This window comes from Dreissena polymorpha, chromosome 7, assembly GCF_020536995.1.
Source record: "Dreissena polymorpha isolate Duluth1 chromosome 7, UMN_Dpol_1.0, whole genome shotgun sequence".
Lineage (NCBI taxonomy): Eukaryota > Metazoa > Mollusca > Bivalvia > Myida > Dreissenidae > Dreissena > Dreissena polymorpha.
The window spans coordinates 92,842,220-92,854,862 of record NC_068361.1 but is presented as its reverse complement, the minus strand read 5'-3'; the positions used below and the strand labels follow the sequence as shown (position 1 = coordinate 92,854,862).

General features: G+C 36.2%; 1 protein-coding gene across 6 annotated transcripts in view; it reads right to left on the bottom strand.

Moving 5' to 3' along the window:
* Positions 1–4,230: 4,230 nt before the first annotated feature.
* LOC127836813 (microtubule-associated protein RP/EB family member 1-like) overlaps positions 4,231–12,643 on the bottom strand; it is a 72,644-nt gene continuing 64,231 nt past the window's right edge. For 4 of the 6 annotated variants that reach the window (XM_052363413.1, XM_052363411.1, XM_052363416.1 and 1 more), the window contains 3 exons: positions 12,392–12,534; positions 9,021–9,167; positions 4,231–6,793 (listed from right to left, as the gene is read on the bottom strand). In XM_052363413.1, the coding sequence (XP_052219373.1) occupies positions 6,737–6,793; positions 9,021–9,167; positions 12,392–12,534 (347 nt within the window). In that variant the 3' untranslated portion in view covers positions 4,231–6,736. The remainder of the gene's footprint in view (positions 6,794–9,020; positions 9,168–12,391; positions 12,535–12,643) is intronic. The other 2 variants (XM_052363415.1, XM_052363417.1) reach the window with 1 other exon arrangement.

The window sequence follows — 12,643 nt, the reverse complement described above, 5'->3', positions numbered from 1 at the left end:
TCCTGCGGATGCGAGCAGGACAACACCTGAAGAAATTATGCGGTACTCAAAAGAACATTTCTCTGGACATTTGGGAAATTACGTTGACTTCAAACGGTGCTCAAACGGTGCTGCCCGGGCTTCAGAGTTCCTGTTGCAAGTTTAGAGGGTCTTCAGATGGTTGCGGTCTACGAAAGTCGTACTTGGTGGTGCTTGGTGGTGGACGTTTCACCTAGGGCCTTGGGTTGACGAATAGCTAAAGCATTCATTGAAGGCAACGGTCCCCTGTTTGTCGCACTGTAAATATTCGTGGCGACTTGATCACTTTTTAATTTTCTAATCAAAAGGCACGTAGCCTGAGGAAAACATTGAATTATATGGTTATTTTGTAAATGGCCATCCGATGTCTTCGGAAGGCACATCGGCATTGTGAGGCCGCGCACATAGCGCTCGGCGGCCTCAGGAAGTCGGCCGGCTCGCGCGTTAAATAAGCATAAACCTTTTTTAATTTTATGGTTATAAATACCGCAAACAGAACCGGTTTCATATGAAAAGGTATATACATGTAATTAATTATGTAACCATCCGGTATTGCACTCATAAGTCGTCAAACCCTACGTCAATATACCCCAACTTGCGCAATCCATTTGAAAACATTACAATATATGCATGCAGTTTGATCAGACGCAGTTGCTGTTTTCTATTAAAATCATCGCCATCAATGTTCATACTATAATTATGATTTATTGTACGGATATTTAATACAAACACACTCTTGTACCATCAAATCAAATCTGATATATTCCTGTAACATTTCAAACGTAAAATAAGTATTATATATAATAAATATTGTGTATATCAATTGATTTCTCTATAACTAGAAATACATAGAAAATGAATTTCAACTTGATAAGACAGTTAAAAAAATGCAGTCTTGTATGGGCACTGAATCCAAGAGAAAAGCTGCTCTGACCGTGACGCTGTACTCCTTCGCGACATGATTAAGATTAACTTGTATTTGTGAGCTAATTATTTTAAGTGAGGAGACACCGGAATTGAAATATATAGATAAGTTAGTATCGAAATTGAGTAAGAAACTGTTCAAACCGCTAGGATATACGCATTCACTACATTTATCATTTCGGTTTTCATTTTGGATTCCCGATTATATCTTTACCCGTAATCAAGCTAAGAAACTATAGTTAAATGCGTTATGTGTCCTGTATATATGACTGAATTGGGTATACACAATGAGGTTGCTTGTCAAATTATTTTAACGGTAATAAATATTCATAAAATGAAAAATACATACAAGTTTCATAACATTCACACGTTTTTATTATATTTAAATGTCATTTTATTGGTCGTATAATTTATATTTACATCATATACGCGTTGATTCATTTGTATACATATTTATTTTTACTGATTGATGTATAAAAAGAAAATGATGCTTAACCTTTGGCATTAGTGTACTTTTCGAAAAGATTTCTCAAACTATCAACGAATTACGATAACATTAAGATGAAATAGCGATGGCGGTCTCGATTTCGAAAGACGCTGGTCATCGTCGATATTACACTTGGAAGGTATTCTTTAACGAAATAACATCAATAAATCAAAGTGTTTATTATTAAAATTGAGCATTTGATAGCATTGTCAAATAAAAAATGTAAATATTACACGAAAATACATGGTTGCACTCAATAATGCCGGCATAGGGCATTATTCTTGTTAATTTAATTTCATCTTAATTACATTGATTTTTCGAAAGTATGTGTGCAGGTTTACAAGGTTATCTGTATAGGGTATGCAATTAAGTTCCACAATAGCATTTCAGATAGGTGCAATACATTTTCTAAAAAGGCGTTCAATAATAATATCAAAATATGCAGCCATAAAATGGCACCATTTACCGTATTCCATAAACAGATAAAAGTCGATTACTACACCTAACTCTACAAGAAAGTAAAGCAAGACTTCGATGGTCGAGTGAGTTGTTTAATTCTCGGAAATTCAGGCCGCGAACTTTTCTCGCGAAAGAAGTTTATTGTCATCGATATTGTTACAGTGCTATCCACAAAACCGAATGGCCACAAAAGAAAATGCAACATTGGAGCTATGTACCAAGTATAATAGCAATTTCACGACGCCATCTTGTATAAGGTATGATATGAAAAGACCCACAAAATGACCCAAAATAATAGCAGCGCATTTTCCAAAATAGCGTCCAATAGTTTGTCCCAAATAGACAATTGCAAATGTGCACCATTGGTCAAGGTACATAAACAGATACACGCCGGATTCTCCACCTAACTCTCCTAGAAAATAAATCAAGACCGCGGTCGTGAAATGAATCACAATGTCTTCGACTATACAATCCACGAAATCTTCAAGCATTAAACTTCCATTTCGAAAGCTAGCGATTGAGTTCCAAAATCTTCTACAAAACCGAATGACCACAAATGCACATTCTACATGAAAGCTATGCGCATATTCTTCATCCGATTCTAAAGGAAACAGTAACGCTATCATAACCAATATGAACAACACAGCATCCCTAACGATTGTAAGTCCATTAGTGCACACAGCCTTTACCTGAGCTGAATCGTTGATCCCAGTTTTACAAAACGTAACAAAACATTCGCAATTGTTTGTTAACAAATTGTATTTACTTTCTCCCATTAGCGATCGCGCTCGTGCCAAGGCCCAGTCCGTGTTGTCACTTAGTTCGTAATTGATCTTGAAGACAATCCCAGTTTTCGACAGGGCTTTTATTTCGTTTTTTTGCACTACAGCATCGCTGTTCCTATGGCTCCCATATTCTATAACTGTTGTTGTTCCGCTGACCGTATCAATGTCTACCACTATAGCGTGATGCCAGTAGAAACACCGTAAACGATGCCATGCTATGTGGTCGCCGGGTTTCAACATACTCATATTGTGTTTCATAATTCTCTGGCGCGAGACTTTGCAGTGGTTTGAATTTCTTTTAACCCATTTAAAACATTTTAGCTCCCATTCTTTAGAACACGTTTTGCAGCGCTTTCCAAAGATATGTCCGTTTTTATTTTCATACTCGACAAACCTTTCAGCATTAGTATTGCTACAACTGCATTCCATTTGTCCGACTGTATTCAAATATCGCGGCAAATTTTAAACGAGATCGACACCCTTTTTTTCCATAAACAATAATGCGTTACGTCAACTTAAGTATGCTGAGGTTCGTTTTATGGTTAACTTAGCTATCGGTCGCCAAATACAATAAACATATAATTAAGTTGGCAAGCGTGTGTTCAAACATGCGGAAACCCACTCAATCCCATATGCTGATCTCAATCATGGGTTCCCAAAATGTTTAATCATATTTTATTTTAAACTTCACACCTATATATGAACAAAGATAATCAATATTATATTGTATGTATAATCTTCTTGTTAAATCTATTGCTATCAAATTAATAAAAGCTATTTTCGAAAACTATTTACGCGCGTAGAGTATGTTCTCGGCGTAGCTAAAAACAAGTTACACAGATTTATAGCAATAATTATGCAGCGGGAAAATAGACCATATTCGGGGCTCAACGACTATTGAAAAGCCATATCAGGTAAAACTTCGGTGACCACGTCCACTTGACAACACGACCACCAAGATTCCGACATTATCGCCGGCAAGTCTATGAACTTCATAGCGATATTTTAAATAGGCAATGCATATACTGGCAATTAGCCCTCAACATTTCGACAGATTGAGGTTATAGATCAGAATTTCATGGCTCACATAATGTTAGCATAGGAGCTGAAGGGCTGTACACATGTAGTTGATTAACGGCGAGTAGTGATATATAAAAAACAGCTGCTAGATGTCTTCGTAGAATTGTAGTTATAGTTTTATTGTACATCACGTTTCATGTTTCTATATTGTGCATAAAAACTTCAGCTGACAAAATTTTTAGTATCTCAAAGAAGTCTACCGCATTCACAGTAATTGTTAAGTGTTAAAGGTGTTGAGTAAATGGTATACACGCGCATTTGGTGTCAAAGAAAAATCTTTGGTATAATAAAAGAACAATACCAGTCAGGGGGTTGACAGTGCACTTCGAATAACTTCCTGGTGTTGACAATATTTCCATCCAAGAATGCAATTTAAAGTGTTCTTTTTCGTTAAAAGCAGCTAACCTCGTTAAAAACAAACTTCACATTGAAGGTACTCAAAAGATTACTATCGCAAACAATACCACAAACAACTGGTAAGATTTCTGCCAATGTATTATTATAGTAACACATGAAATGTTTTATAACAAATAAATACAAACGGATGGTTTTGTGTGAAATTAACACATGCATAATGTTATTTGTTTTTAGTACAAGTATTACTTATTAAAACAGCTTAATCCCATCTTAGTGACGGTTACATTCATTAATCGCACATTGTTTATTGCTTTATTTTAATTTTTAAACAACATCGCTTGGACAATAGTCATGCAGGTGAGTAATATACCCAGTCATTATATATAAATGCAATAAAAATATTGTTTTTAATGCTTCAAAACAATTTTATTAACATAAAACTTTTAGATTGCAAGACAGCTCTTGCAGAGTGGATTTTACAAAAGCATCCATTTTAAGATAATGAATTATCTTTCAAGGACTTTGGTGGTAGATCCGAGTTGGATTAATTTCTAAATTGTCTTGCAAATGGTTCTCCAGTATTTTGGCAAACCAGTCTTAACCCCTCGTAAAAACAGCAATGACCCATTTTATCCACCATTGATAGTTGCAACCAAATAATAACGATTTATTCGCCATGTGATTTTGAAACCATTTAAATGTGCCTTTAGATAAGAGGAGTTGTTCACAATCTATTCTGGTGTAAGTCTATAAATATGACAGACAAGGTATCTAAAATTACTTTAAATGGCATAACACACTTAAAATGACATGTCAACGCTGTATATTTATATTTGACATAAATATCTGAAACCAAACTGCTAAAATAAAAGATTGTGTGCAGTAATAATTTTACATAGAGATAATTATTATTTTCTAGAAACTAACCTGCAAAAGGCAATAAAGAAATATAACTGATCGAGTCACTATGCTATTTACACAAGGTAGCCTAAATATAAATATACATATATTTATACACACCGTGCAAGCGAAGGACTATAATTATAATGATAACTTAAAATGACCAGTCTTGAGCACAACTAAATGTACATTTTTGCATACATGAACATTGCAGAGAAAATTCCTATAACAACAGACCAATTATTTGCTTGATTACTAAACGTTATGCATCTCCAGAAAAGAATAACTGTAAAGAAATCCCAGCAGCAACAAAATGTATAGAGATTGACCCTGAACAAAATATTAAAGCTTAAAAAAAACAGAAGCACTCTCTGTAACCAAATGGTACTTACACAATCTTTTTTCACTACTCCATTTCATTAATTCATTACTAAGGATAACTAACACACCAAACGAACAAGATAATGATTACAAATTATAACATAATGGTTTACATAATATACCATGAATATAGAAAAGGACACCAAAGTGTGTTTAAATATGAGTTCGCATAGACTTCACTGTTAGAATTTACTGATATATTCTTAAATATTACATATTAAAATATATAATGAATGTCACTGTAAGAATTTAATAGTATATTCTTAAATATTACATATGAAAATGAACATGCTTTATTTAATCAACCAATTTTTGTTCAGCACAGAAAAATGTGCATTTACCCAAACATATGTATACTTTCAAAATGTAATAACCGTTAAAAGATGACACAAAAAGGAAACATCAGATCACACTTTCCACTAATTTTCAGTTACATATTACATTTGATCCAAACAGTCACTTAAAATGTTATTGTTTATTTAATTTATGATATTACAAGAATATAAATATATGGAATAAACTAAAAAGAATGCTTATTTATGCACGTATTTAATGAAAATACAGAATAGTCAATATGTAATAACAAAAACATTCTACCATTCAGTATAAAATCTGTTAGCACTATTACAGAACAAGCACACCAATATGAGACAAGTAGTACATAAATAAATGTATACAGATGTTGTAAGCATATATATTATAAACTAAGGACAATTCAATCCAAAATATGAAATATCTTTTAATGAACACTTCCCATTGTTTTGTTCTAACAGGAAAACACACACAGACAAAACAATAACAGTTCATTTCATATCTGTGTACATCATGTGTTACAAAAATGGCCAAGTTCTAACGTTTGATGTTAATTTGTTTTGGGCTAGAAACCTTACGAATGTAGAGCTTTATATTATTGTTTAATTTTTCAGTTAAGTTCCGATTGGCTGGCAAATATCAAATATTAAAAGGCAGAAATTATTTTGTTTAGAAATAAGTGAATTTTTAATCAACCACTGGCAACCATTGATAAGCAAAGGTTTATTGTCAATCTTCTAATGTTTACGGTAACTAAAATTGTAAACAACAAAACAAAAAGTCGAATAAAAACTACAGGAAAAGTAAGTATCAATCTTCCGCAACGGCAAAAAGTGGACATAAGTTTCTTTAAAAAAAACTAATAAACAAAGAAGAAATCAGCAAGAACATGTTATGATGAAGTCATCTGTTGTTTAACATAACAGGGTTCTTCATTCAGAGAACAACAGGTAGTTCAGGAGAAGCAGACCAAACAGAAACTGTGAACTGGTGAGATGGATTCCTGGACGAAAGAAGGCGGCTAATGATTGCTTCAATATTCCTCCTCTTCAGCGCCATTGCCGTCTTCTTCAGGTGGTGCAAACCCGTCCTGCAATCAAGTGAAAAGCGGACACTTAAAACTGGCAGTTGCTTTTCAGGCATCCAGACCACAACAGAGCAACAGATTAGGCCCGTATTTGGACCTCGTTTTGGAAAAACTGGGCTTAGTGTTTGTGCAGTCTTCAGGGACAACCAGTCTTGTTTTTTTAAATATTTTGTTGTAAAGAAGTCTCTTTGAAACAAAAAAACCAGTCAAGGGGAAGAGTGTAGTCCCTGATTAGCCAGTGTGAACTGCTCTTTAAGTACATGCTTTAAGCAAAGTTTTCCCAGAACTTGGCTACTTCATAAAAAGTTAATACCAAATTAAAAAAAACACTGTATAATAAATTTGAGAATTGAACTAGTGACATATGTCTTTTCTGAGTCTAAAAACTCAAACAATCCAGATGTTGAATAATGATTTCCTTTAACTAACTGTAATTAACTGAATGTTTGAGTAAAAGCTAACAATGATTGATGTATGACTTTGAGTGTTTTAACTGCATTGTTAATGCATGTTTTAAGATGGGCATAGCTGTGGAATGTGTGTAGTGTGTTAGTTAAGGCATTTCCAACAATCAGTAAATTAATTGGTAAATAGGATGACACAATTTTAAGGAATTATATTAAATCACTCATAACTAAACTGTGTTAAAAACAATGAGGATATACTAAAGCCTGGCAAAACCTTATATGTTGCTCTGAAAATAGATTAGAGAATGCTGCATACGTGAATGTTTGAAAATGTTTAACTAGCTCTTGTCAATATAATACAAACAAGATGTGTTTGTGAAACACAATGTCCCCCTATATGACGTTTGACCTTGAAGGATGACCTTGACCTTGACCATTCACCACTCAAAATGTGCAGCTCCATGAGATACACATGCATGCCAAATATCAAGTTGCTATCTTCAATATTGCAAAAGTATTCATAAAATAAGCGATTTGGGCCACATATATTTGACCTCTGACATTGAAGGATGACCTTGACCTTTCACCACTCAAAATGTGCAGCTCCATGAGATGCACATGCATGCCAAATATCAAGTTGCTATCTTCAATATTGCAAAAGTATTTATAAAATAAGCGATTTGGGCCACATATATTTGACCTCTGACCTTGAAGGATGACCTTGACCTTTCACCACTCAAAATGTGCAGCTCCATGAGATACACATGCAAGCCAAATATCAAGTTGCTATCTTCAATATTGCAAAAGTATTCATAAAATGAGCGATTTTGGCCAAATATATTTGACCTCTGACCTTGAAGGATGACCTTGACCTTTCACCACTCAAAATGTGCAGCTTCATGAGATACACATGCATGCCAAATATGAAGTTGCTATCTTCAATAAAGCAAAAGTTATTGCAAAATGTTGGTGCAAACAAACCAACAGACCAACAGACAGGGCAAAAACAATATGTCCCCCACTACTATAGTGGGGGACATAAAAATATTGGTTTGTTTTGGTCAAATATCTATGTGCATTGATATCAGCAGCTGAGGAAAAAAAACTTGTTTCAATATAAGACACAATAGGATCAGCCATTTTTTTCAAAACTGTTCAAGTATACAAACTAATGCCAGATACCAAAAGTCTAGTCTACAGAAACTCCTTTATTTGCAGTAAACTGATTGGTCAGATGATCATATTGCAACATGGAAAATATTTATATAACATTCCCAAAGAGTATAAAACAACTACATACATGTTGCATTTGCAAATGAGAAAATAACCCTTTTATTAGTTTTGGGGCACAATGATTTTCTTATTCATTACATTTTTAAAGTAACCCACACTTAGCATTGTCTTGTTATAATTGGCTGCATGTAAATTAACATAATATCATTGTGAAATATCTCAAATAACAGAGCTGTTCGGAAAGACAATGAAGCTTTAACATATTATATTAATTTCGTTCTCTATTGATCAGGCTTTCAAACGTACCCCCCCCCCCCCTCCCCTTAAAAAATATTTTATTGGATTTACATTGATCTCAAAATCAACACTGGTCGGCTGAAAACCAGATAATTGACAGCCCTGTGTAACTGGTTAACCCTTGTACGCACATTTAGTTAAGTGTGACTCACTTTTGTTGCATATAAGATTTCCATGATACATGAATTGGGTCAATTACTTCTGTTGCATATAAGATTTCCATGAGAACTTTAATTGGTCACGTACTTCTGTTGAATATAAGATTTCCATGCTATGTTTCATTGGTCACTTACTTCTGTTGCATATAAGATTTCCATGATACGTTTATTGGAGGAGGAATCCTCATCTTCCTGGCAGATAATCTCGATATCTCGCAGCTTCCCAAAGTAGAAATCTCGCTCCTTCTCCAGGCCTTCTATCGTGAACCTCAGATCACTCAGCTTTATGGGAACATAACAGTGTCCAGTATTAACATCAATTCAGATCAACATGAAATGTGATAAAACATGCAAATGATATCCCCTGCCATTTCAAAATTTTGTGACAGACAGACAGATGGAATGACAGATCATGGACGGAATTCCAATTCTATTTGCCTCCGCCTTAAGCAGGAGATAACACATTTCACTCTCTATCTGTCTGTCTGTGTCTATCTGTCTGTCTCTCTCTCTATTTGATTATGTTGAAATCAATGTTATTTTCTGACTTTTATCATCTATAATTAATGGTCCCAATCCATATACTGGTTACCATTTCAGTGGGGAATTTCAGAAATGTGTAAGTTAAGACATTTTCTACAACCAAAAGTAAACCTAACTCTTGTAATTAAACTAGAGCTTTGTCACAGACGTGACGAATACCCCCACATGCCGCATTGACACATAATATTTTGCATGTCGTCTTCACAAAAAACAGCGGACACCATGCTCAATTTTTAAAACGCACTAAGTGACCCCTTGACATAGTTTTGAAACCAGAAAGGCCCATGTTCTAACTTAGCCTTAAGATCATCTCCATAAAACTTCTGACCAAGTTTGGTGAAGATCAGATGTAAACTACTTGAATTAGAGAGCGGACACCATGCTGAATGTTAAAAAACGCACTAATGAACCCTGTGACCTAGTTTTAGACCCGGAATGGCCCATGTTCAAACTTGTCCTAGAGATCATTTAGATAAAACTTGTGACCAAGTTTGGTGAGGATGAGATGAAAACTACTTGAATTAGAGAGCAGACAACATGGTGAGGTTTAAAACGCACTAAGATACCCCGTGACCTAGTTTTTGACCCGGCATGACCCATATTCATACTTGACCTAGACATCATCTATATACAACTTCTGACCAAGTTTGGTGAAGATTAAATAAAAACTACTTGAATTAGAGAGCGGACAACATGCTGAATGTTAAAAAACGCACTAATGAACCCTGTGACCTTGTTTTTGACCCGGCATGACCCATTTTCAAACTTGCCCTAGACATTATCAAGTTACAACTTCTGTCCAAGTGTGGTGAAGATCGGATTTAAACTACTTGAAATAGAGAGCGGACACCATGCTCAATGTGTAAAACATACTAAGTGACCATGTGACCTAGTTTTTGATCTGGCATGGCCCATGTTCGAACTGGCCTTCAGATCATCTAGATAAAACTTCTGACCAAATTTGGTGAAGATCGGATGAAAACTACTTGAATAAGAGAGAGGACACCATGCTGAATGTTAAAAAACGCACTAAGTGACCCCCTGGCCTAGTTTTTGACCCGGCAAGGCCCATGTTCGAACTTGGCCTTAAGATCATCTAGATACAACTTCAGACCAAGTTTGGTGAAGATCGGATGAAAACTACTTGAATTACAGAGCGGACAACATGCTGAATGTTTAAAATGCGCAAAGTGACTCCGTGACCAAGTTTTTGACCCGGCAAGGCCCATGTTCGAACTTGGCCTAGACATCATGTAGATACAACTTCTGACCAATTTTGGTGAAGTTTGGATGAAAAATACTTAAATTAGAGAGCGGACAATTAATACGGACCGACACAGAGACCGACAGACAAGTTCACTCCTATATACCCCCTTGTTTGTGGGGGTATAATAAATAATAGTTCAGTCAGGATTGAACATATGAATTTTTGTCTCCAACAAAGTAGTCACCTCACAAGGGCTGTGGTTAAAGAACCATCTAAGGTTTTAAAAATATGTCATACCCCATTTCAGGATTCAATTGAACTTTTTATTTGTATATAGATCCAGCAGTTATTACTATTTCTCAAACAAGGGCTTTGTAAAACATGCATGCCCCCCATATGGGCTGTCAGTTGTAGTGGCAGCCATTGTGTGAATATGTTTTTTGTCACTGTGACCTTGACCTTTGACCTAGTGACCTGAAAATCAATAGGGGTCATTTGCCAGCCATGATCAATGTATCTATGAAGTTTGATGATCCTAGGCCTATGAGTATTCTTGAGACATCATCCGGAAACAATTTTACTGTGTCGAGTCACCGTGACCTTGACCTTTGACCTAGTGACCTGAAAATCAATAGGGGTCATTTGCGAGTAATGATAAATGTACCTATGAAGTTTCATGATCCTAGGCATAAGCATTCTTGAGTTATCATCCGGAACCATTTTTCTAAGTTGAGTCACCGTGACCTTGACCTTTGACCTAGTGACCTGAAAATCAATAGGGGTCATCTGCGAGTCATGATCAATGTACCTATGAAGTTTCATGATCCTAGGCATAAGTGTTCTTGAGTTATCATCCGGAAACCATTTTACTGTTTCGGGTCACCGTGACCTTGACATTTGACCTAGTGACCTGAAAATCAATAGGGGTCATCTACGAGTCATAATCAATGTGCCTATGAAGTTTCGTGATCCTAGGCGTTAGCGATCTTGAGTTATCATCCGGAAACCATTTTACTGTTTCGGGTCACAGTGACCTTGACCTTTGACCTAGTGACCTGAAAATCAATAGGGGTCATCTGCCAGTCATGATCAATGTACCTATGAAGTTTCATGATCCTAGGCATAAGTGTTCTTGAGTTATCATCCGAAAACCATTTTACTGTTTCGGGTCACCGTGACCTTGACCTTTGACCTAGTGACCTGAAAATCAATAGGGGTCATCTATGAGTCATGATCAATGTACTTATGCAGTTTCATGATCCTAGGCATAAGTGTTCTTGAGTTATCATCCGAAAACCATTTTACTGTTTCGGGTCACGGTGACCTTGACCTTTGACCTAGTGACCTGAAAATCGATAGGGGTCATCTATGAGTCATGATCAATGTACTTATGCAGTTTCGTGATCCTAGGCGTAAGTGATCTTGAGTTATCATCCGGAAACCATTTTACTGTTTCGGGTCACCGTGACCTTGACCTTTAACCTAGTGATCTGAAAATCAATAAGGGTCATCTGCGAGTCATGATCAATGTACCTATGAAGTTTCATGATCCTAGGCCTAAGCGTTCTTGAGTTATCATCCGGAAACCATCTGGTGGACGGACATACGGACGGATGGACCGACATGAGCAAAACAATATACCCCCTCTTCTTCGAAGGGGGCATGGAAGGAAATTACAGAAAGGAAGAGATATCACAACCCTGGATTTGGATAAATCACACCTCTGAATGCCAGCCTTCCAGTACAGTGTCAGTACCTGTGTTTCCAGTGCTTGCACTTTGGCACCGTCTCCTGCTCCACCAGCGTGGTTGTTAACGGGGGCAGGCTTCTGTGCTGTCGGTGTTTTAGTGGTCGTGGGTACACTGCGCTGGGTGGTGGTGGTCTTGGCGCTGGCTGTTACTGTGATAAACACAGGCTTATATGAAAAAGTATCAATGACAATATTGCACAGAAGACTGAGGGTTGAGCTTGAAACTGTAGTTGTTCAAACAGGGCTTTTTGTCGGTCA